The 25,648-nt window shown below is 44.5% G+C and overlaps 1 protein-coding gene across 2 annotated transcripts in view; it reads left to right on the top strand.

Moving 5' to 3' along the window:
• Nucleotides 1-2,163: 2,163 nt before the first annotated feature.
• The window catches only part of LOC101445555 (phospholipid-transporting ATPase IB), a 675,309-nt gene continuing 651,824 nt past the window's right edge, over nt 2,164-25,648 (top strand). For both annotated transcript variants that reach the window (XM_058277045.2, XM_071208176.1), the window contains exon 1: nt 2,164-2,354. In XM_058277045.2, the coding sequence (XP_058133028.1) occupies nt 2,216-2,354 (139 nt within the window). In that variant the 5' untranslated portion in view covers nt 2,164-2,215. The remainder of the gene's footprint in view (nt 2,355-25,648) is intronic.

The raw sequence follows: 25,648 nt of genomic DNA, 5'->3' as shown, positions 1-25,648 counted from the left end.
GGTGGAGGGTGGGGGAGTGCCAAGTGTTCCCTAGGGCTTCTTACAGCTTTTAAAAAAATCTTTATTTTTAAACAAGTTTTAGATTATAAAAAAGTTACATTGAAAATATAGGGGATTCCCATATACTCCACCCTCCTCCTCTGGCACTTTCCCTTCTAATAACATCTTACATTAGTGTGTCACATTTGTTGTAATTGATGAACAGATACAGAAGCATTGCTACTAGCCATGGTCTGTAGTTTACGTTATGGTTTACACTTGGCACTGCACAATTTTATAGGTTTTGATGAAATATATAATGGCCTGTATCCGCGACTGCAATATCATGCAGAACAATTCCAGTGCCCTAAAAATGCCCAAAGTTTCACCTATTCTTCTCCTCAGAACCTCTGGTGACCACTGTCTTTACATCAATGTTACAAGTTCTTCCCTTACTAGAATAATAATAAATCTAATTTGGTCCCTGGTTGCACTCCCTCCCTTATGTTCCCTCATTCCTCAATATTGTGGATTTGGGGATGATGATGTCCATTCTGCTTTGGAAAGAGAATGGGCTAAGATTTTACCGGGCAGATGGAAAGAACTGTTTCGCTAGCTGTTGAAGATATTCTCTATTTTTGGGGGTGGACATTGTCCATCACCATCCTTTTGTTAGTTGCCCTGGGCGAGTCTGATGAACTGGGGAGTTGGTGTTGACCGCAGCTCTGCTGAGCTCCAGGGCTCAGCCGGCACATGAACACACTGAAGATTTAAGCCCCTGGGGCATGTACGTAACAGGTACAGTGCTAATTCTAGGTCCAAATAAAAGGGGCAGAAGAATCATGTGTGGGGCAGTTATAAATGAGTCTGTTACATTGGGGAGCTAGGTTATATATTCCAAGGCGAGGCTCACTGACCGGGTTATGGGCCCTGCCTACGGTGTCTACATATGTCCAGAGCCCGTGGGAGCAGCCCTGGTGGAGGCTTTGTTTACTGTGGCAGTTAGTTAGAGCCGCCTCAGATGGGCATAAGCGTAATCTCTGGAATGACCTCTGGACTCACTTCGAAATCTCTTAGCCTAAAGCTCTTTTCTATCTGAAGTTTCCCCCTTTTGGTCCAGGTCTTTCACCAAATGCATCCCTGGTTGGCACCTGGTAACATTCCCTCCTTGCCAGGGAGGTTCACCCCAGGGAGTCATTGGGTAGGTAGTGTGTATATTTGCTGCGTTTGGCTTAGAGAGAGGCCACATTTGAGTAACAAGGAGGTTTTCAGGAGGTAATGCTAAGGCAATACACATTAGACTAAGTTTCAATTTTACAACAATAAAGTTCCTAAGCACAAGCATCAATGTTCAGGGCCTGGCATGTGTTCCGTTTTCTTTCATTGGGCACTGCCTATGTACTCTAGAGATTCTTGCCCTTCTACCAGCGACTGTAGCAGGACTCCCCAGGATGGGCATTTGCTATTTCGTTGGTTATTGTGTTATAGAGCTAACACCCCAGTGACCACATGAACACACCCTGTATTCCACAGGGGCACGTCTCGGGTGCACCCTTACCCACATATTCCCACCCCTCCCCCCCGCATAGTTACCAAAGAACCTTCCCACAATTGCATTCTTACAGCTTTAACATTCCACTAGCTGCGATTCTAAGCGGGCCGGAGCGTGGATGGGCTGAGGCAGCCGCAGGCGGGCTGGGGACCTGGAGGCCCAGGGTTTCCCCAAATGCCCGACTCCACAGAGCCTGGGACACATCGCACACCCTGGAAATCCCTGTTCCCACCGAGAACCGCAGTCCACTCATGGGAGAAGAGAAAGGGCAAACCTGAAGGTGAAACGGAAGGGGCAACTGGGGGACTCTCAAAGCGAAGTTAGGGGTGAGACACGGTCCCTCACACTGAACAAGGACAAGGGACAGGCAAGGAGATAGGTAGCAGACAGACAAGCAGAAAACGGGCCACCGAGGGGCGCCCGTCTCCCAGAAGAGCCCCTAAGCCCCGATCCACTTGCCCCAGCTACCCCACCCCGCCGCCTTCGCCGCCGCCACACAGTCCTGTGTCCCGCTTCCCGTTCCAGACGCTTCCCGGCCTCCCCCGCCGCGCCCTCCTCCGCCGCCCGCTGTGCCCGCCGCGCTGGCGTCGGCGGCGCTGCGGCACCGGCGCTGCGGCGGGGACCGCGCAGCCTCGGGCGGGCGCTCCGGGCCCGGCCCCGCAGCGCGCAGAGGCGCGGCGGCCCATGACCCCGCGGGCTGCAGCCGCTGCGCTCGGCCCGGGTGGCGGAGCTCGGGCAGCGGGCGCGATGCTGAGCCCGCCGGGCCCGGAGCGGGCTCGGAAGATGTCCCTGCCGCGGAGGGCGAAGATCCGCTCGGCCGTGGGTGAGCGGGCCGGTGTGCGGGGCGGGGCGGCCCGGGGGGTCCGCGCCCGGCGCGGTGGGCGGGGGCTCCCCGCGTTACCTGACACCCCGCCCTCCCCCGCCCTCCCCGGGCGCCACGGCTCCCTGGGTGTCAGCAGGGCTCCAAGTCCCGGGCGAGGGGGCTGGGGGCGCAGACCGTGCGTGTGCATGTTTGTGTGGGTGTGCGCGCGCGTGTGAGCGCGCTCGTGCCCGTGCACCGCTACGGGGGATAGGCAGCGGTTGATGCGACCCACTCAGGACCGAGTCCCCACGGCGCCCCCCGCGTGGCGCCGTGTGGTGGGCGCGGAGCACACCTCGCTCCGCTTGGCAGGCGGGCGGTGCGTGGCGGGGACTCCCGCAGTGCTCGGAGGAAGCCAGAGACGCGCGAGGGGCCTGGCCCATTTGGGGTCCTCGGTTCCCACGCGCGCATTGCAGCGCCCCACGAGCCCGAGGCCACGCGCAGCCACCCCAGACGCCGTCGGCAGGCCCAGGCCCCCAGCCTGCGGGCACCGGGCGCTGCAGTGCTTAAGGCGGTTCACTCCAGCGCGTGAGACGGCACCGCCGGCCGTTCAGAGCCTGCGCCGCCTGCGTTTTGTTGGTTATATTAAAAAAAAAAAAACATACTTAGAACCCAAAATGTTGTGGCTCTGGGCTTCAAAGGACTCCCTGCAATTTATACGTAGATCTTTGTTGTGAGGAAGGTACGGCGTTTGCAGGGCGGAGCTGGGGTCACTTGAAATCTCCCTCTCTCAAATAGGCACATAAGAATAAGGCTGTGGTTTGCTGTGGTTGAGCAATGTGGGAAGGAAACCAGGTGCAGGCAGTTTAGAGCAGTGTTTCTGCTCTCAGGGCACCCTCAAAATTCATCTTGAAAATTTCGATTTTAAAGGACCCGGGAGGATGGAGGGTTGAGAAGGACGGAGGCAGGGAAGCCAGTGGGCGCGACGGCGAGAATCGAGGGGAGAGATGTTGGCGGAGCCAGGGCGGGGAGACGTGGGCACGGCGCCGCCAGGGTCTGAGATGGAGCCGGCAGCACTGGCTCACCACCTGGCAGCTGGTGAAAGTCAAGAGCAGACTCACAGAGAGCTCCAAGGTTTCTCCTCCCAGAGACTGGGCAAACGGCTCGTTAACTGAGACGGGAAAACTGCAGAAAGGACAGGGTTTTCTTTGGGGGACATCAGGAATTTGGTTTGGAGGCGCCTACTCGAGAGCCAGGGGGGTTGAGTAGAGAGCTGGGTCCTAGGCCAGACGTGAGAGAGAGAGAAAGGGAGAGGGAGGGGAAGAGGGGAAAGGGGAGGGGGAGGGGAAAGGGGAGGGGGAGGGGAAAGGGGAGGGGGAGATCTGGGCAGTGGCCAAGGCCCTGCAAGGAGCTTTAATGCTCTGCTGTTGCCGGCTGGAGATGCCTGATTTTGAACTAGGGGCCTCATTTTCTTTTCATGGGGCCTGTCCTCATTGTCAGTGTGTAGAGACATAACCACAAAAACAGGGGTCCTAGGAGGGAATGCTGGGTACTCCAACATCTAGAGGTCAGGGAAATGAGGGGGACAGCAAAAGGGACCGAGACGATGCCCAGTGAGGTCGGAGGAAGCCCCAGAGGGTGGTGCGTGGCGCCAAGGGGCACAAATGTTCAGCAAACGGGGAGGGATCAGCTGTGCCAAATGCTGCGGGCAGCTCAAGAAAGATGAGACCTGGGCACTGAGCTCTTGATGCCTTGCCGTGGAGGTCATTGATGACCTTGAAAGAGCTGTTTTTGTGTAATCATGGGGAAGAATGCCCGAGAAACAGGTTCAAGAGAGACTAAGGGGAAAGAAATGGGAAAAGCAAGTGCAGAAAATGTCTTAGGGAGACTTTTGCAGAAAAGTGGGAAGAAACAAATTGTGTATTAGCTGGAGGAGGATATGAGTTCCAGAGAGATTGTTTGGTGGTGTTTTATTTTAACACACATATTAAAGTGGTGCAGTCTGATGGCATGAGCTTCAAAGTAAGGTGGTTTTTCGGGACAGGCAGGGATTTCAGAACCACCGTGAGGAGGGGAAGCAGCAGGGCAGAGCAGGTAGGACAAGAAGTCTAGGAGCAGTTGGAGATGGAGGACAGAGGGGATCAGCAAGTCCCCAAAGACAAGGGAGGTTTCGTGATTTTTTATTTTTTTTTATTTTTAAGAAAGAGGGTCTAACTAGTGTCTATACATGATAAGACGGGGATGAGACAGGACCTGGAGAGTGTGTGCTCTTTGGAGTGACTCATGGAAATTTGGGGAAGAGCCTGATGGGATTAGCTTTCATGATGATCAAGGCAGATTGGGGTCCTGAGCCTGTGGGTGTTGCAGGGGAAGGAAGGGGGGTGCTGGATGCTAGGAGGTTCTGCCAGGAGGGTCCTGAGCTTTGAACCTCCTCTCCTGTCCAGGTGATAGAGATTGGAGGTGGGGAGGGAGGGGCAATGCCCTTGGCTGAACTAGAACTCAGGGCTTTGGGCTACTTCTTCATCCCTTCCTCAAAAATGGGTCAGCTTTCCCCCTATGTATTTGAAAAGAGATTTATCTGAAAAAACAAAAACAAAACACTGGGTAAGGATTTTTAACATTTGATTTGCATTCTGTTTATCCATTAGTTTGGAGAGAACAGACATGTTTACTATATTGAGCCTTTTAACCACAACACGGTCCATCTTGTCATTTATATATGTCTTCTTTTATGCCCTTTAAGTGTTAAAATTTTCTCTATGACGTTTCCATGCATTTTAAAAGATTTATTCCAAGATATTTTTGTTGCTATTATGAATGAGATCATTTCACATTTACATTTTTAGTTTGTTGTTGCTGCAATGAAGGCAAGCAGTTGGTTTTTATATTGATCTCGTATCTAGCACCCTGGGGAACTATGTTGTGAAATCTGATAACCTATGAATTCTCTTGCTATTTGTGTACAGGCAATGTATTTATTGGCAAATGATGATATGATTTCTTCCTTTATCACTGTTATAACATTTATTTAAAAAAATTTATTTGCTAGTACCGGCAAGAAAACATTGACCATAAGTTCCATTCTTGTTTTGCTCCTAGAACCTTAAAGGTAATCTACCAGACTTTTGCTACTGGGTTTTGGTAGCTCTTCTGTATTGCACTGAGGAAGTACTCTTCTATTCTTGCCCAATGCTTCATTAAGAGCAGAGGTATATTTGTCGTGCATCTTACAATAATCTATTTGTGCATCTTAAGACAACACCAAATGCTGACAAGGATGCAGAGAAACTGGATTACTTAGACATTGCTGGTGGGACTGTAAAATGGTACAGCTGCTCTGGAAAAGAGTTTGGCAATTTCTTAAAAAACCTAAATGTGCAGATACCCTGTGGCCCAGCAATTGTACTCTTGAGCATTATTCCCAGAGAAATGGAAATTTATGCTCACACAAAAACCTGAAGAGGGATTTCATTCATATAGCTCCAAACTAGATGTCCTTCAACTGAAGAATAATTATACAAACTGTGGTGCACCCAGATGATGGAATATTACACAACGATAAAAAGGAATAAATGTGTACTACATACAACCACTTGTTTGAACCTCCAGGGGATTGTGCTAAGTGAAAATAGCCAGTCCTAAAGGTTACATGCTGTCCAACTCCATTTATGTAACATTCCTGAAAAGGGGCATGTGGGGAGGAAGGTGAGCATGGCTCTAAAAGGGCACTAGGAAGGCTTCTCATGGTGATGGAATTGCTCTGTATCTGGACTGTATCAATGTCAGTTAACTGTTGATCTTGTACCATAGTTTTTCAAGATGTTACCACTGGGGAAATTGGGTAAAGGTACATAGGATCTGTCTATTATTTCATAACTGCATGTGAATCTACAACGATGTCAAAATAAGAAGTTTAATTTTAAAAAAGTAAACTGGATTAAGTGTTCATCAAAGAGAATATAATTATTCGATCCCTTGTTTCCCATCTCCTAATTTACTCTCATTGAAGACTTTTGAACTATTTTATTTTAATTTCCCTGGTAGCCTGCTCCCTCAGAACAATAAAATTGCACACCAATTATTTCTAAAGCACAGCAGAGTCAAGAGCTCTTAACTCTTTGTGCTTGGCACAATACCTCTTGCTTGATGCATCTTGGTAGGGTCTGTAGTGGGGTGGAATTCAAACTTGTACTCCCATAAAAATATTAAGCCAAGACGTGTGCATTTTCAAACTATTAGTGAAAGGATCATCACAGATCACAGCCTACTTCAAGATTAGGTGCTGAACTTGGTAAAATAATTCTGGGACTATTATTTCTTGCCTATGAGACATCTTTGACTCAATCTTCTGGATATTCGGTTGTACTTTTGTTCGTTCTATTCTTCTCCAAAGACGTATCGAGTGCCAATATGTCAGGTGATGGGAACACAAAGACTAACAAGAGCAGGTCCCACTCTCCTCAGGGAGCTTACAGTTGGCTCAGCATGGAGCTTTTTACTCTAATAAAGGGGACAGTGTAGAAACATAGCCATGGGTTTAACATATATATGGAACGACTCCTATATGGCAGGCACTATTCCAGGTGCTGGGACACAGCAGTGACATGGCAGATGAGCTCTATGGACGTTGTGCTCTCCCTGTCGATCACAATACATGGGATAAGTGCGCTGAACTTTCTGATCCCCACTTCAGGGAATTACTTTTAAAAAATTAGGAATTGCTCTATAAAAAGCTTCTAGAAGTTTCAGTTGTGCTTATTTTTTTTAACTATTAAAGTTGTGTGGGTGGCAGTCATTCAGGTACATTGTTATAGTTTGAATTGTACATGATAAGACATTTTGATTTTACTGATGTTTTTACTGAGCGTTCTGTGCCCTGTCCCAAGGCAAGCATGAGTAAAATTAGGTTAAATGTACCTGACTTCAGGGAACACTCAGAGACTGTGCCCCTGGATGAGTAGGGGAGTTAGCGGGCGAGTGTGTGCGTGAGTGCGTGGGGAGGGGGAGTGGTGGGGGCTGCAAGGAAGTGGGGGTGGTGTTCTGTGGACTATGGCATCACGTTATCTGGGGCTGAGGCTTCCGCCCTCTATTATTGAATTTCTCGGTTTGATGAAATGACAAAGTGATAGCAATAAAAAGCAGGCAGGCAGCAAGTGTACTGATCAAATACAGAACCCGGAAGACTACAGATCTTCCGGAAACTGTCTGGGGAGTCCTGGAAACCCTGACCACCCATCTCTCATACCCTCTCCTGGCCATCAAAGTTGGTTTTCTGTTTTGTTTTGTTTTTCATGGTTTCCCGCATGGACCCAGTCTTCACATAACGACCTCCCAGGTTTCAAGGGGGAAGAATTAGGGCAGCTGCAAGTCGTGTGTTGGAACGTGAGATCTGGAAGAGACCTCAGGCGAAGTTTAATCCCCGCATTTCACAGATGAGAAAAGCAAACTCAGCGACGTTAAATTATTTCTTGCTGGTTCATTTCCTGCAGGACCAGCTAATCCCCAGCCCAGCGTGCTCCCTGCTATATCCAACCTCATTCTATATTGTTTCTTGTCCCTCAGTGGGAAATAAAGAAACGGGTCTAATTTCCTTGTTTTCATGTTCTGTGACATCTATCCTGTGGGTACTGGACAAGTAGAGGTTTGGCTCAGCTCTGTTATAGATTAATTTTGGACGTGGGCTAACGGTCTCATTATGTTGGTAGTTTTTTAGAGGCAGTCATATAGGGGTTAGAATTGGGTTCAAACTCTGACACTGTCATTTCTTACCTTTATGACATTACACAGTTTACTTCTATGATGAGGTTGAAAAGAAATAGTTTGCACCTCATGGGGTTGCCATGGTGATTAAGTATATAATGTATATCATATATGTCTGTACATACATGTTTATACATAATGTATATAAAAGTACACGTTAGTTACATGATACATTAGGAGAACTAGTTTGGTAACCAAGCTTATACTGACAATATATCCTCTTTCTCTCTTGCTGCCCTATCATCGCACAAGGCAAACTCCTCCATCTAGAGATTTACCCCATGTGACCACAGAATAGGCAAAACTTCACTTGTCAGTATTTTCCCTCCATCTAAGGATGCGAGGTCTAACCAGATGATGACATCGGGCCATTATTGGAGAATTTGAATCCAGGCGTGTGTGATTCCAGGTATAGAGCCTGCTCGCCAAGCCCTCTGCCTACCGTCAGTGCTCGCCTTCCAGTGCCTTCTGCTAAGAGCACCCCTGCCTCTGAGGCCATCTTCCGTCCTACCGTGGCCAGCCATCACCGGCTGCAGGTGTTTCCTTATTGATTGATTTTACAACGGTTTTGTCTTGAACCCTCATCTCACAGAGGTGCCAGCTAGACAAACGGACTAAACTGAAATCACTGCCTTACAATTTTTCAAACATGTACGGCCAGATGTGCAGGATGCCTTTAAAGACGGGCCTCTGCCTTTCCTCCATGGAGGGTTACGTTTACTAGGAATAACTTCTGATCACTAAGAATAACGTCTGATCAGGACCACACTGGATACGAGATGTTATTTACATCCATTAAGACCTGGCAGAGTGCTCAGAGCGAATGCTAGCAACTATTAAGAGAGGATAAAAATGAAAGTGAGCTCACTGCCGCACCCTGGAAGCTTTCCCCATCATCACCAAGGGCGGACGCCCAGAGGGGACCGGGCCCAGGGCCGGGGAAGGCCTTCCTGTGGTCAGAGCAGGGTGAAGTGGGGTGGTTAGTTGAATATGAAAGTGGCCTGCAGGCATCCTGACAGCACTGAGAGAGGCGGTCACACCTGCGGGGCGGCCTGCACCTGTCCACCCAGGTGTGTCTATGGGAGGGCTCGTCTCCGTTTATTCACTCAGAAATCACTATGGTCACTATGGAGGGTTCAGGATGTCAACGTTATTAATACATAAATATAGGGCTTTTGGGATGCACGTCTCTTGCTCTCATAGTTCATCTTTTCCCTCCACTGCCTCTCTGCAAGCATCGTCATCTGAGATGGCATCGTATTTCATCTTAAAAAGTGATGTAATCTGGCTTAACTATGATTTAGAGAGTATGCATTTGGAAGCAAGTTTTCCACTCTTGTGCTAGGCCAAGTAATAAACAAATGTTCTTTTCAGCTTTTGCATGGAGCCTTTGGGTGTTCCTTCTTCCTTTTCTCTCTCTAGAAATACTATGTGAGCCGTGGGTACCACGGAGGATTCTGGGATTACTGTAAATATTTTAAGCACATTACTGAGACTGATTACTTAGGAAACTAGGCTAAGTATCCGACCACATAGAGTAGGTATTTCTCTCTTGTGACATTTGGAATCTCATTCCAGAGATGAAGTTCAAAGGCAGTTGCTTTTTCCAATGGTACTGAAATGACACCTTAGTATCAGGGGGGAAGTTTATTCTTATTCAAAGGGGGAGAGCAGTGCACTGCCTGATATACTCAGGGTAGCATTCGACGGCCTATGGCCTCTTGTCAACTATTTTTAGCCACGTGATGATTATCCTTATTTAAGGCTCTTTTCCATTCTTTTTGTTTTGTTTATTCTAATGTATTGATGGAACATGACTTTGGTTAAAAAACAACAGAATTCCTATCTTTAAGCTCTCCAAAGAGATAGAGATAGTTACTGTGTATCCAGCAGACAAACCAGACAGTCTCCTGTCCTCTGAAATCTCAGAGTCTCCATCAGCTGAGTGTCACCTGGCCACATGGCTGAACTTGTAAGACGGTGTGCCATTTCTGTTGTATCCCCTGCTCCGTGCCTCTTCTGAAACTTACCCACGCTGTTCATTTGTGCTGGAGAGAATAATAGAAATAGACATAGAAACAGGCATTACCCAGTGTAAGTTCATTACTTAATTCTTCCACTGCCTGGTTTTCTGACGGTAGGGTTGGGGCAGATTTTCTGGAAGAGAAGCTAACAATGGAGACTGACAACTAGAAGGGTTCTCAAGTAAGGATAAACTGGGTGAATGCTGGCACAAGATTGTAAGTCAAGGAGCTATAGGCGGGAAGTGGACTTGGCCCAGTGGTTAGGGCGTCTGTCTACCACATGGGAGGTCTGCGGTTCAAACCCCGGGCCTCCTTGACCCATGTGCAGCTGGCCCATGTGCAGCGCTGATGCATGCAAGGAGTGCCCTGCCACACAGGGGTGTCCCCTGTGTAGGGGAGCCCCACGAGCAAGGAGTGCACCCCGTAGGGAGAGCCGCCCAGAGCGAAAGAAAGTTCAGCCTGCCCAGGAATGGAAGTGGACAAAAGAAGAACATGCAGCCAATAGACACAGAGAACAGACAACTGGGGTGAGGGGAGGAGAGAGAAATAAAATAAATAAATCTTCAAAAAAAAAAAAAAAAAGGAGCTATAGGAGAAAAGATGGGAGCATTGGTTGGGGTGCAGGAGCTGGGGAAAGGAAACAAGAAAGAAAGAGAAACAACCAGGAAGGAACCAGGCAATGACTAGCCAGGTAGCCAAGTGGCCGTTCTTACTGGTGCTGGCCATCTGGCAAGGGAACAGGCAACTGGATTAAACAGGTAGGGCCAGCAAGACACCCAGGAAGGCAACTCCAAACCTTTTAGATTCTCTTCAAGCTCTTTCAACTCCTCACTCACAGCTGGTGACTGCCTCCAGATTTCTTTAGCGGAAACTGAGGATACAATTTCCCTTCCTCTGTCCATCCATCATGCTCCTCCCCACCTTCTCCTCGCTCTCATCCCACCTTTTTCTTTCCTTTTTTTAAAAAAAGATTTATTTATTTATCCCCCTTCCCCTCCTCCTGCCCTGCTGTTTTTGCTGTCTGTGTTGTCTTCTCTTTTCCTTTTCTCTCCTCTGGGATTCACTGGGATTCCATCCAGGAGACTCTGATGTGTAGAGAGGTTCCCTGTTAACTGCACCAGCTCAGTTCCTGGTTTCTGCTGTGTTTCACCTTGACTCTCCCTGTGTCTCTCTTTTGATGTGTCATCATCTTCCTGCGTGACTCACTTGTGCGGGGCACTGGCTCACCACAAGGACACTCGCGTGGGGACTGGCTGGCCATGCAGGCACGCTTTCTCTTTTTCTTTTTCACTAGGAGGCCTCAGGGATCGAAGCCAGGTCCTCCCATATGGTAGGTGGAAGCTCTATCGCTTGAGCCACATCCGCTCCCCCTACCTTTTTCTTCCTGTCTCAGGAAGAGGGGCTCTTCTTCCCAAGGTTAATCCCATTACTGGTGCCTTTGATCCCATCACGCAGACTGTGCATGCCTACAGGACATCCTCTTTCAGTTATTCTCGTCTCTCTATTTACGCCCAGCAATACTCAGCTGCATGCGACTCCTGAACATTTGAAACATGTCTAAGTCCAAACTGAAATGCGTGTGCAGTGTAAAATACACTCCAGATTTGGAAGACAATGTGGAAAAGTAACGAAGAGAAAAGATGTTTCTTTTTCTTTTTGTCACGTGTTTAAATGTGAATGTGTTGGATATTTGGGTTAAATAAAATACATCGTTAAGATTAACTTCACCTGTTTTTTAACTTAAAATATAGCCACTAAATCATTTCAAGTGACACGTGCGGTTTGTGTTTGTAGTTCACACTATATTTCCACTGGGCAGTGCTGCTCTGTAGCTGCTCTTAGCTCCCCATTTCCACTAGCTCCTTCCACTTCCACGCACTCTGTGTCCCTGGCTTCCCTCCCCTGAACAGTCTCCCCTTCATCCAGCTACCTAGTAAACAACTGATCTCCTCTTACCCTTCCGGGATCAAGCTGCCTGTCTCGCGCATCCTCTGCTTCCTCACCACCCTTCCTCCGTGACCTTTGCCACCTGGGTTTGTGCTCTACACCCCAGTTCCCCAGCTCCTTGTCTGACATTACTCTCGTAGCCATCACTTCAAGCTTTTTTGTTCCACGGACCCCTTTGCCAGTTGGGTAAAAACCACGGACCCCTTACTAAGTCCACACTCGACTGTGTGTTATTTAATAACTACATCACACCCACACCATCGCATCCCCACAAGAATAATGCTTTTTTGAATTTCAGTTCATGTTCAGGGGCCCCTTGTTAAGAACCCCTGTTTTAGACACTGGCTATCTACGGAATACTATTTTTTTATTTTGAAAATGTTTAAACTTAAAATTGTATTGTGTTAAATATCCTTTTGAAATCTTTGTTTAGTATTGCATGTGATGAATTTATATGTTATGATATATTTGATTGCAGCTATTCCTGTTTCTTACCTTTTTTTTTTGTGATTTGTCTTTCTTCTCCTGCTAATTTCTTTTTTGTGCTCAAATTAATGGCTGGCTGTTTCCAGCTCTATGTCCCATTGGCACCTCAAACTCAAATGCTTGAAAGTCAGCTCAGCCTCATTCCCGGAGGTTGCACAGGCCTCAGAGTAACAGGAAGTGCATGAGCCTTGGAATCAGAGCTGGTTGGCATTCTGACTTGGCCTCTTGCTAGTTTTGTGACCTTGGATATATTATTTAACCTTTCTGAGAAAGGTCTGCATCTGTTTTTTTTTTTAGGAGGCACCAGGAATTGAACCTAGGACCTCATCCATGGGAAGCAGGCACTCAGTCACTAAGCTACATCTGCTCCCCAGTGAGAGTTGATTTTCTTGTTTGTTTTGTTTTTGGGAGGTGCTGGGGATTGAGCCTGGACCTCATACATGGGAAGCAGGCACTCAACTACATCTGCTCCCCTGCACTATTTTTAAGCAAAGTTAGTGGAAGCAGTAAGGAGGATTGGTTGGAAAAGCAAGGTTTTGGAGATAAGGTTAGGAAGGAGCTTTTATAATACTTTAGGTGAAAGATAATTAGGACCTGAACCAGGGTACCCTCAGGAATGAAGAGAGCATGACTGTGGGAAACACTGTTGATTTGGAATCAACAGACCTTGGAGACAGAATCTGGAAGATGGGAGATGAGGGAGAAGTCTTTCTTGGTCACATATAAGTAGAAAAGTTATGTTTCTAACTTGCCCCTCTGGTGTTTGTCCTTAAGAGAATTCAAGATACTTTGCAGAATAGGCAATCCTTCAGACTCAGAGATTATCAAAGTTGAAGGTGACTTTTCCCGATATGGTGGCCACTAGCTGCTGAGCGCTTGGAAAGTCGTTAGTCAGAATTGGGCTGAGCTGTATGTGGAAAAACACACTGGAATTTGAAGACTTAATATGACAAAAAGGTAAAATACCTTATTAATCATGTTTTTATGTTCATTATATATGATAATATTTTGGATATGTCAGGTTGCAATATATTGTTAAAATTAATTTCTGTGTTTCTTTTAATTTTCTTAGTGTGGCTACTAAAAATTGAAAGTTTTACATGTGGCCTACAGTACATTTGTTTTGGACAACATTAGTAGGTCTAATTCAAACATTTTTGCTTGACTTTATGAAATTTCAGACTTTTGGAAATATAATGATCTGATGATCCAGTTTTCTCATTTCTAGATGAGGAGACCAAGGCTGAGAAGGTTAACTTATCTGAGGTTTCAGGGATAATGACATTAGGACTAGCATTGGATCTTGGGCTACTCTGATATTCTTTTCTGTGTTATTTCTTCTTCTTCTTACAATGAGTAAAAATCTCCCTTGGGCATGATCTAAGATACCCACCTTAAATTCATTTTGAAAATAAACTGGCTCATGGTACAGTGAAATTCTATTGTATTTATTTGAACCAAATCTTTAATAAAATCTAGTTGCCTGAGTCTTTGACTATTGCCTGACATAATCAGTAAATATCTGAAGAAAGGATCTTCAGATATCATATACCCACACTTTATGATTAAATGAATTTTTGACCATGTACTGCACAGTCTAGGGAGAACAGCTGGCAATTCTTAGCAGCCCATAGAATAACCCTATTAAAAAACCAGTGGGCACCTGAGGAACAGTTTTCTCTTCCCAGAAGCCAGTTGGTGATTGGACTTAAACTGTTCTTTTTTTTTTTAAAGCAACATGTTTTTAAAATGTTACATGTTCTCCATAATCTGTCACTTTCTCAAATAAGTGTCCTAGAAGAGAGGAGGAAGTAAATACAAAAGAAAAATCCAAGGAGATGGTTTTCAAACACCATTAGGCTGATAGCAGCACTGAATTTTCACTGTTGGTCTAAGTATTTTTCTTTTTTTCTGTTAGTTACCAAATCTCTTTCAAGTTGAGGATTGTGTCTTTCTTTTTTGGGAAAATTCTCAAATCTTACCCTGGTCATCTCCAGTTTGTCTTGCAACTACAATTCGATTACTGTAGGCCCTTCTTTATTTCTTCCCAGCTTTCATAACTTTCCTCTTATACTTTTAATCTCTTTATGCTCCATTTTGGGAGAATTGCTTCACATTATTTTCCAATATGGTAATTCATTCTTCAGTACTTCCCCACCCCTGGTTTTTAGTAAATCTACTGAATTTTTACTCAACATCTATTTTTTATTTCTAAGATCTCCAATTGATTCTTTTTTTTTTTTCTTTCATAACAGTCTAGTATTCCTTCATATATTGAATCCTCACTCATATTTCCCAGGGGATATTAATTGTTCTCCTTTTAAAGTCTTTTCCTGACTACTTTCTTATTTGAATCTCTTTTTCATGGTGTTCATGTACCTTTCATACCTGTGATTCCAGAATTCATTTTTTTTTTTCCTGCTGAGATTCCCTGGAGGAGGCAAAGAAAAGGTGCAGGGACAGTCCACCCTGTCCTCAGTGAGCAGGTGTTTTACTGCTTTTAACCTCATCAGCGGTGTGAGGGGTTGGGAATGGGGCTGGGGTGAACGAGTTTGCCTGGCTCTTCCCTTTCTTTCCCTTAATGTGTGCATGCTGACCAAGGAGGGAAGCCAACCAAATGACTGTATTTTCCTGTGATTTGTGCTGTAGTTTAGGCTGAAGGCAGCCTTTGGGTTTAACCCAGATGACTTCTAGTCAGACCTCCTTTTGAGTTTTGATGCTGACCCTTACTAGCTAGGGGTCAGGGGGAAGTGTCTTAATTCTCTCAACCACAGTTTCCTCATCTGTAAAATGCAGGTGGTGATAGTATCTATCTCACGGGATTATTGAGAGACTTAAACAGGATAGCATAGATGAAGCATGTAAGACTACCTGAAATTCAGAAAGTGTTACTTATTGTTCCAATAAAATTAATAATTCAGACCATGACCATGTTAAGATATTGTGATTAGTTTAAGAATTAAACACTGGGGATATACCTCCCTGATCTGCCTCCATTTTATTTTGTTTATGACTAGGTAGTTGACTATTCTTCATATAATGTGAACTCTCTCTATGTGGATACCAGTTTCTTTGGGAAATCTAATGACTTTTCATTACGTTACGCTGTATTACAAAGTTCTGCTCACGTCAGTGAAGGGATGAGAGAATTTGCCTCTGTGTGAAGAAGCGGTTCTATACATGGTTACGTTGGTAAATTCAAAGGAGCACAGCGGTTCTGTGAAGCCTTCTGTCTCCCCCATACCCACCCCCTTCCAATCACTGAAAGGTGTATCTGTGGGGCAGCTGGAGCTGGCACCAATTGCAAGCTTGCACTTCTTTAACAAAATATGCTAAGCCATGGGGTGGTTTGACACTAATCGATAGGGCTAGCTTTTTTTCCCCTCTTGGATTCCAAATTGTCCTTTCCTCTGATCATTAAAGATGAAAGAAGTAACCGCCACATTAACTCCAGATTCTGAAACAATTTCGTGGTGTCTTCTTTTTTTCCTACTTTGATTTCCCCACAGAGTGCTTCTTTCAGGGATATTCTGCCTCTTTAGCGGATCCTGAGAATACAGGATGAAATCACTGTCTCTCTGGACTGTTATGGGTATAAACCCCCTCCCTCCTTCTTGAAGAAAACAGGGACATCCAGTGCTCAGGAATCAGGCACTAGAGAGTCTGACAGCATGTGCTGAGGTGGCCCTACCCAGAAAGCTGTCGAGGACTTCCCTGGGCGGCTGCGCCAAGTCCTGAACCTCATGTGCATATCTGAGCAAAATTAAAATGGCATAAGTCATGGGAACCATTGGGCTCTTTCAGAAGTGGTGGGGTCTAGTTGGGCCTGTCCTTTCTGCTCCTTCAACTTTTCTTTCCTCTCGTTGGTACGTACCCATTCATTTCTGAAAGCTTGCTTCCGCCCTTTGAGGTTGCTGTGAAATGGGCTGTGAGTTGGCTTCATGTCTTGGTTTGTGTCAGTAGCACTTTTCCTCTCCAGGAAGGTAAACCCTAGAGCAGGGATTCTTAACCTTTTCTGTTCCACGGACCCCTTTGCTAGTCAGGTGAAAACCACAGACCCCTTCCTACATCCACACTATGCTGTGTATTTTTTAATAAATGTATCAACACGCACCAACACGTCCCCACAAGAATAATGTTTTTTTGAATTTCAGTTCAAGCTCACTGACCCCATGCTAAGAACCCCTGCCCTAGAGGGTGGAGAAAAACATGTTGGGCCAAGCACTTGAAAGGGTTTATCTAACAGAAACTGTTTCATGCTGGTCCTGCCTCAGTTGCTTGGCAACTTCACTACCTCAGGTACTTCATTAGTTTCTAAAATGGGTGTAAATACATCTCCCCTTTGCCAACTTACCTCAGGCCACCTCTAGAAAAACAGAACCAATAAGGTCACTGAAAAATTATTTGGTGCTATAGTTTCCTAGAACTCTTGATGATAACTTTGTGCTCCTGAGAATGTTTGCAAATGAGAAATGTTTAATTCTTTCTTTTCTTTAATCTTTAAATATGTTTCTATACCTAAGTTAAAACCTTTTCCTCTTAACTCATATTTTCAAATATGTTTCTTATTTTCTGGTGGAGATATTGTTGTCTTATCTTTTTGACTGTGTCAGAATAAAAAGAGGAGGGAAGGAAGGAGGAAAAGAAGAAAGAAAAAGGAAAGAGTTCCCCTGGTGAAAAGGGGCTAACGCCCTGGAAAACTAGCTGCTGCAGGGCATGTGAGAGGCTCCAGTCAGGAGAGCTCTTCACCCGGAAGCTAGGGGCAGTTCACCGGCCAAGGACAAAGGGCCAGTGTGTGTGTGGGGATAGGTGTGCACAGGGAAGAGTGTTTGAAGGAAATAACTCCACCTGTTTGATAGAAAATAGATTCACTAAAGAAGCTAAGAGAAATTCATCATGACACCAGTTCAAGGGTCAGGGCAGACCTATGAAATGGGAAACAACTGCAGTTCTGCAGCAGAGCAGATGTAGCTCAAGTGGCTGAACGTCTGCTTCCCATGTACAAGATCCTGGGTTTGATCCCCAGTACCTCCAAAAACAAACAAAAAAACCTAAAAAATAAACAACAACAAAAAAAATGGGGATGGGAGAAGACAAACAATAACTTAATGGAGGAAGTGTCCCTCGGTGGCATTTGGGAATACAGGGAGGAAAGTAGCTATCATTTTATTTTCGGGAGTTGAAAACAGTCAAATCTGGCAGTAGGATGTCCCTGCATTTTAGATGAATGAGGATCAAATAGAAATTATTGGATTTTGTAATACCGAAGCAGGAATATTATTTTGTTGAGCCTGACAATTATTTCTGTCATATTTTTCTCCCCAAAATACTAAAATCTGGACTCAATGAGTAATCTTCAGCAAGGGCCACAGGGCATAGGATTGGGAAAGGAGGTGGGTATATCATCACACTGTCTAAGCACCTGCTGCGAGGCCTCATCACCTTGGTCTCGGTTTACGTGGAAACCTTTAGCCTCTTATGTCAGTGATAACTACAGCTAGAAATCTATCTGAGAGTAAAATAAAATCCTGATTGACTTAGACAATCTTAGCAGCTTCAAGTAAAAGTTGCCTTTGGCAATTCATGGGGAAAAGCATTTTTGAGCCTTTTATCATATTCAACTATGGCCTGAAGAAGTTCACAAAATATATTCACTTAGATGTTTTTTTACGCAGCAAATAGTTTTAAAAAATATCTCTTAAGTATAATGTGTTAGGCAATGACCTGGATACATAGTTGTGGATAAAGGGTGTGTGATACCTCTCCATCCCTGCTTCCAAGGAATTTACAGTGTGGTTGAGGAGATAAGACCTGAACTCCTGAATATGTGAAAAAGGAAATAAAAGAAATAATATTTCAAGACAGTAACACAAGGCATAATTAATTGCTTAATAAGTTCTACAGATGATAAATGGACACTTCATGCAGAGGCTTGGTAGGCTTTTAAGAGCAGGATTTGAGTTAGGTTTTTTATTTTTTTTATTAGAACAGCCATGGCTTAACAGAAAAATCATGCATAAAATAAAGTTCCCATATACTACTCTATTATTAACAACTTGCATTAATATGGCACATTTGTTACAAATCATGAAAGAACATTTTCATTATTATATTTTTAACTATAGTCAATTATTTTCATTAGGATTCTCCGTATTTTTAAAATATCAGATATGATTTATATACAGTAAAATCTACCTTGTTTAGGTTTATGGTATGGCTTGATGATTTTGACAACCATATATAGCTGTGTGCACTAAGATTAGTATACTTCCTTTATCCGGAAAGTTCTCCCAGCCCCCATTTGGAATCATTTCCCTTGCCTCCTTCCCCTCTTCCAGATTCGATTTCTGCCCCTGTAATTTTGCTTTTTCCATAATATCATACAAATGGAATCATATAGTTCATAGCCTTTTATGTTTGGCTTCTTTCATTTAGCATAATGCTTTTAGATCTATTCTTGTTGTAGTATGTTGAGGTGGTTTCATTCCTTTGTGTTGCTGAGTTGTATTCTATTGTATGGATATATCACAATTTGATTATCTATTCACCAGTTCCCTTGAGTTAGGTTTTAAAGGATGAATAGATTTAGATAGAGGCATTGGTGGTGATGGGGTAGTTTGGAGGTAAAATAGTATGAGGTAGAATAATATAGGCTGCAGGTGTAGCCTGATTCTGGGCAAAACCAGTAATTCAGAGAGGAAGAGTTCTGGGCATTAGGCTTTACCCGTTTTCATTATGAATTAATCCAGTTCAAGCTCTGTCTCCCCCTTGGTACTCCAACGGGCAGTGATTTTTTACTATCCCGAAGTCCTAAAACACTGCTTATCTCTCTATCCTTCATTCATCTAGCCATCTGTCCACCCATCCATTATTAATTTATCCATTCTTCTACCATCTATTCATCATTTAGTAAACCTTACCTGAAGGCCTCCTATATGCCAGGCACCAAGCTACGACTGGGTTATACAGATTAAAAATCATGACCTCAATGCCCAAGAGTTCTTGGTCTAGTGGAGGAAATAGCAAGAAAGTCAACAATGAACAAACATAGTTGCCATTTAATGCTTTCTATTCTTGTTCCATGTGGGTCCTGGAAGGCAGGAAGTCCACATTGCCTGTTTCAGTGTCTTGAGTATCATAAGCGTTCAGCAAGTAAAAAAGTACTTTGAGTTGAAGTCCTTTAGATTGCTTTTGGTCTTTGGGAAAGAAAAGAAACTTATGGGTATGGATGTTGAGGTTTTTACTCTTGCAGGATGCCATACGGAAGAAATTTTGGCCATGGGGGCCCTTGCACAGCCTGCCCTCACTGGGTCTTGGGCTCAGGGATAATTGTAGTATGCAACCTTTTCTTCAGTGAAAATGGGTGGTTGTTTGTATGCTGGTTAAAATGGTTGCCCAGGACATTCTGGAAGAGAAAGGAGAGAAGGAAATGCGCAAAAGTGTATTGTGCAGCCTGCGGGGGTTATGCGGAAGACTTGATGAGGTGATAGGTATAAATGGGCATATCAGATTTGTTTTGTCTTATTTTTGAACTAGCTTATTGTCTTTGTTTCCTAGGGTTATTGTAACAAAACACCAGAAAGTAGTTGCTTCAAACAACAGAAATTTATTGTCTCATAGTGCTGGAGGCCACGAATTGGAAATGAAGGTGTTGCAGGGCCGTTCTTCCTCTGAAGGCAATGTGGGAGCATCTTTCCTTGCTGTGTCTCGACTCTAGTGGTTGGTCAGCAGTTCACAGCACTGCCTGCCTCAGTAATCACAGGGCATTCCCCCCTCTGTCTGTCTGTCCCTCTTCTCCCTTCTTAGGACACCAGTCATATTGGATTAAGGGCTCATGCTACTCCAAATGACCTCATCTTAACCAGTTCCATCTGTAGTGACCCTATTTCTAGATAAAACTCATTTTCTGAAATATGTGGGATTAGAACTTCAATATATTTTCTTTTGGGGGGGACGGGCCAAGTGTGCATAATTCACCTCCTAACACCCAGAAGACAGTGGGAGCAAATTGGGAGGAATCTAAGCTTTGGCCTCAGGCAGACTGGGCCTGAAATACCAGACCTTAGTCATGAGACCTTTGGAAAATTATGGAATTTCTCAAAGACTCAATCTATCTTCCTATAAAACATGAATACTTTCTGGAAGAACCAGATAGGATACAAATTACCAGGTTTTTGATTAATACCAGCTGTTTATCGTTTTTGTTGTTGTCAAATAAGCAAGTGAATAAACAGTATAACTGGACCATCTTATGCATGCATCTTTTTAAAAATGTTTATTTATTTTTAAAGATTTATTTATTTCTCTCCCCTTCCCCCGCCCCCCTCCCCCGCAGTTGTCTGCTCTCTGTGTCCATTCGCTGTGTGTTCTTCTGTGTCCACTTGTATTCTTGTCAGCAGCATTGGGAAAGTGAGTCTCCTTTTTGTTGGGTTATCTTGCTGCATCAGCTCTCTGTGTAAGTGGTGCCACTCCTGGGCAGGCTGCACTTTTTTCATGTGGAGCTGCTCTCCTTACGGGGCATACTCCTTGCCTGTGGGGCTCTCCTGCACAGGGGACACCTCTGCATGGCATGGCACTCCTTGTGCGCATCAGCACTGCGTGTGGGCCAGCTCATCACATGGGTCTGGAGGCCCTGGGTTTCAACCCATGTGGTAGGCGGATGCTCTATCAGTTGAGCCAAATCTGCTTCCCTGTTTATTTTTAAAAGATACTTAGATTACATAAAATGTTACATAAAAAATATACAAGGGGTTCCCATATGCCCCACTCTCTACACCTCCCACCCTTCCCCACAATAAATATTTCTTTCATTAGTGTGATAAATTCATTGCAACTGATGAACATATTTTGGAACATTGCCACTAAGCATACATTATAGTTTACATTGTAGTTTACACTCTCTCCCACTCAATTCTGTAGGTTATGGCCGTATATATAATGATCCATATCTGTCATTGCATTGTCACTCAGGACAATTTCAAGTCCTGAAATTGCCCCCATATTACACCTTTGTCTCTCTCCCTGACTTCAGCACCTCCAGTGGCCACTGTCTTCACAACAATGATATAATTTCTTCCATTGCTAGAATCACAGTAATTCTGTAGTAGAATACCAGTAAGTCCACTCTAGTCCATATTTTATTCCCCAATCCTGAGGATTCTGGGATGGTGAGCACACTCCATCTCTAATTGAGGGGGCATTCAGTCCAATACAGCTGATGGATGGGAGTCTCTTGCTTGCAGTTGTAGAGTTTCTCGATTCTTTGGTGTGGTGGTTGTCCATCCTCACCTTCTTATTACTTGTCCTGAGTGAATCCAATGAACTGGAGAGTAGGTGTTGCAACTCTGCTGAAGCTCAGGGCCCAGCTGGCACATGGACAGCCCAGAGATTCAAGTCTTTTGGATGTACACCTACCAACACCAGCACCAATTATAGGTTCAAATATAGGGGACAGAAGAGGCATGTGTAGAGAAGTCATATCTGAGTTCAACTCTGTCACACCAGGGAGTATAAACTCCAAAGTAGGGCCCACTGGCCAGTTATGCATGCAACTTTAAGACAGGTTGCAAAGATTCTAATGGACTGTTTTGGTTTTCCAGTATCTACTTTATGGCTGCAGATGGGCCAGGCTTGACCTCAGCAGTGTGATCTATCACAGATGCCACTGTCCTGGCCATTGGCATTCTGAGAGAGAGGTGGGACCAGCCCAGAGAGGAGGGAGGCTCAAGTTAGCTGTGATGCAGGCAAGTTGGGCTTAGCACGTGTCCACAAGGGGATTCTCCTTAGGATAATTAATTCATTAAGCCATAGTGGTAGTTTGCTAGAGTTGCTATGATAAATACCAAACCGTGGGTTGACATACACAACTAGCATTTACTGTATCATGGTTTGGAGGCTAGAAGTCCAAAATCAAGGCATGCTTTCTCCTGGCATTGGTAGCATTCTGGTGAAGGCTGTCCTCCATCACTTGGTGATTTCCTCTCTGACTTCTGGCGTCTACTGGTTCACTGCCTCTGAATTTCCTCTTTCTAATGCCTCTGATCATATGGATTAAGACCTACTCTGGTTCAATTTAGCCACACCTTAACTAATAACATTTCGAAAGGTCCTATTTACAAATAGGTTCACACCCATGGGGAAGCAGATTAAAATTTAAACATCTTTTAATGATCTTTATTTTTTTAAGATTTATTTTTACTTATTTATTTATTTCTGCCCTACCTTTGTTGTTTGTGTTTGGCATCTGCTCATTGTGTGCTCATCCCTTTTTAGGAGGCACCGGGAACCTCCCATGTTGGAGGGAGTACCCAATCACCTGAGCTACATCTGCCCCATAATATTTTTTTGAGGTACTGGGGCCGGAAATTTAACCCAGGACCTCATGTGTGGGAAACCAGTGCTCAACCACTGAGACACATCGGCTCCCTAAACATCTTTTAAATCATGGGGAGCATGATTTGATTTCCAACAAGCCACAGTGATCACTGTGTGTAGTTTTCTGTATCTGGTTGTTTTATTTTACAGGAGAAAACAAAGGCCAGGGAAAGGAGAAAACAAAAGACAAAACTCAAGTCTGACCAGGATGCAGCAGGTTTATCCCAGGCTTTGTCCCCTGAGCCTGGGGGTAGATTTTATCAGAATATCTAGAGGTAAAGAGAAGGCAGGTTGCCAGCTACCAACTGCTGGCTAGGCTGATGAAGTCATTCAGTCTAGGCTTGCTAGGATTGGCATTTTTTTCTGGCCAGTGCTCAGTAGGAAGCTGGCCCATCCAACTAGGGTCCAGTCCAGAAGCTAATTACCAAAGCCAGAGAGATAATCTCTGCGTCGAGGGCTTTTGTCTGTTAGAAGAAGGCCTTGGCACCCTGCTTTTCTCCTCGTGCTTGGATTTAAGTCTTCTGCCTGGGCCTCTGCCTGTAGAAACATGGGCTACTTTGCCCTTGACGCCAAAGTTGTCACGCTGTGAGAGTGTTCTTGGGCCCACCATCTTCTTCACGTTTCCAACTTTTACTTTCACTAACTTTATCTGGAGGCTGAAAATTTGGCTTTTTCAACACTGACTCTCAGCTGTAGGTAGAAAACCTTCCTCTAGGAAGGTTGCATTTCCTTCCCTTTCTGCTTTCAGACCAGGCAACTTAGAGTAAAGCTTGTTTTGTTTCTGACCATACCGAAACCCACACAAAGCAGCCACCACCCAGCAGCGTCCTGATATTTTTCTTTCAAGTTCAGAAGTTCCAGCCTCTATCAGCGCATGGTTGAACTCTCTAAATGCAGTTTCACGGCTGAGAAAAATGTCCAAATCAAGGCGTCATCAAGCAATGCTTTCTCCCTGAAAACTTGCTGCTGGTGATCTTGGACTCTTCTGCTACATGGCAAGGCATACAGCAGCATCTGCTTGTCTCTCCTTTCTCTTCTAGATTTTGTTGCTTTCAGCTTCTTGCTTCTGTGGCTTTTTCTCTCTTTCCATCTTCATCTTGTTTATAAAGAACTCCAGTAAGAGGATTAAAACCCACCCTGGGCCATGCTTAACTGAAGTAACCTAATCGAAGGGCCCTACTTACCATAGGTTTATACCCACAGGAATGGATTACCTTTAAGAACATGATTTTCTGGGGTCCATCCAATTTCAGGCCATCACAGTTGAGTATCCTAATTTGACTGAAGTAAAGTATAAGAAAAGAAATAAAAAATGTATTTAATACACAGGCATAAATATGTACAGTAACATATTATTACTACTATTATTCTTTACCTCTACTTTAAAAGTTTTCTGCAATATAGAAGTGATGCCAGCCTGTAGACTGACTGAAGCCAAACTGTAGGAGGTAGGACCTGGGTCTCTAATCTGTATGTTTAACAAGCTCCCAAGGTAGCTCTGATATCTGGCAGGTGCGGGACCCCTGGCTAGTGCAGTGGTTCTCAAATGCTAGCGAGCACCCGGATCACCTGGAGGGCTTGTTAAGCCACAGATTGCTGGGCATTACCCCCAGAGTGTCTGATTCAACCTGCCTGAAGAGAGTCTGAGAACTGCATTTCTAACAGATTCCCAGGTGATGCTGAAGCTGGTGCTGCGGATCCACATTCACACTCTAAGAACCGCTGGTGTATAGGAAGATCCTGATTTCTTGACACTTCTGAAGGACACAATGTTTTACCCAAATGGCTTGTCCAGATCACTAAAGCTTACTTCTCCAAATGCCAAACCCTGGTTTCTTCCAATCATATTAAGAGAACTAAATGACCTCTGCAATTTTTTTTCTTTTTAACCTGAAGATACTGAACACCATCTACCCCTTTCTTGATGACTGGGGATTATAAAAATGAACAACCCATTATTATTTTGTGCAGTAATAAACACAGGAGTGATATTCAAACAGCGTGGGGCCATGCCAATCAGGACAGACCCATCACAGTGAGGGATCCGGGGCTTTCTGCTTGGGCAGGTGTTCACCTGTCAGTGCTGGGTCATGGGCAGGCTCTGGGGTTCCTGGGGGAGGCTCTGAGGAGGCTAGACCTTAGGGGGCCACTCAGGGGCTTGGGACAGTGGCTCTTTACGAATTGGCCCAGACACATTCCAGTCTTTTAGGCTGTGCTGTTTACTTCTGAGACTGCCCAGTTTCAGTCAGTAATGGGCAGTCTTTACAGTGTAGTGTCTCTTCCTTCTTGTTATTAAGTCCTTAGCTATCATTTATAAATCATTCATTGAACAACTCTGCCAAGCAGTGTGATTGTAACAGCGATGAATCAGGCATATGGTGAGCCTGCAGCCCAGTTGGAATATTGGACAGGCTCCTTAATTTTTTGGAGGCTCGTTTCTTTCTTGGTAAACTTTGAGTTCATTCTTGCCCTTCTAATATTTCAGGGGAATGAACATAAAATGAAAATATATGTGAAAGCCCTTTAATGGTTAAGTATTATACAAATGAAAGGGATTATTATTGTTTTTACTGAAAATATTAAAAATATGATCTCCAGGTAAGTGTCACGATGTTACAGTAGAAGCGGCATTTCCTTATGTATTTTCAGCCCAGTGTACTATAGTAAATGCTTATATATATCAAGTTATTAATCAAATCTGAAAAAAGTAGTAGCACCAGTAGTATT

Source organism: Dasypus novemcinctus, chromosome 15, assembly GCF_030445035.2.
Source record: "Dasypus novemcinctus isolate mDasNov1 chromosome 15, mDasNov1.1.hap2, whole genome shotgun sequence".
NCBI lineage: Eukaryota > Metazoa > Chordata > Mammalia > Cingulata > Dasypodidae > Dasypus > Dasypus novemcinctus.
The sequence above is the reverse complement of the archived record's forward strand: the minus strand, read 5'-3'. Positions and strand labels throughout refer to the sequence as shown.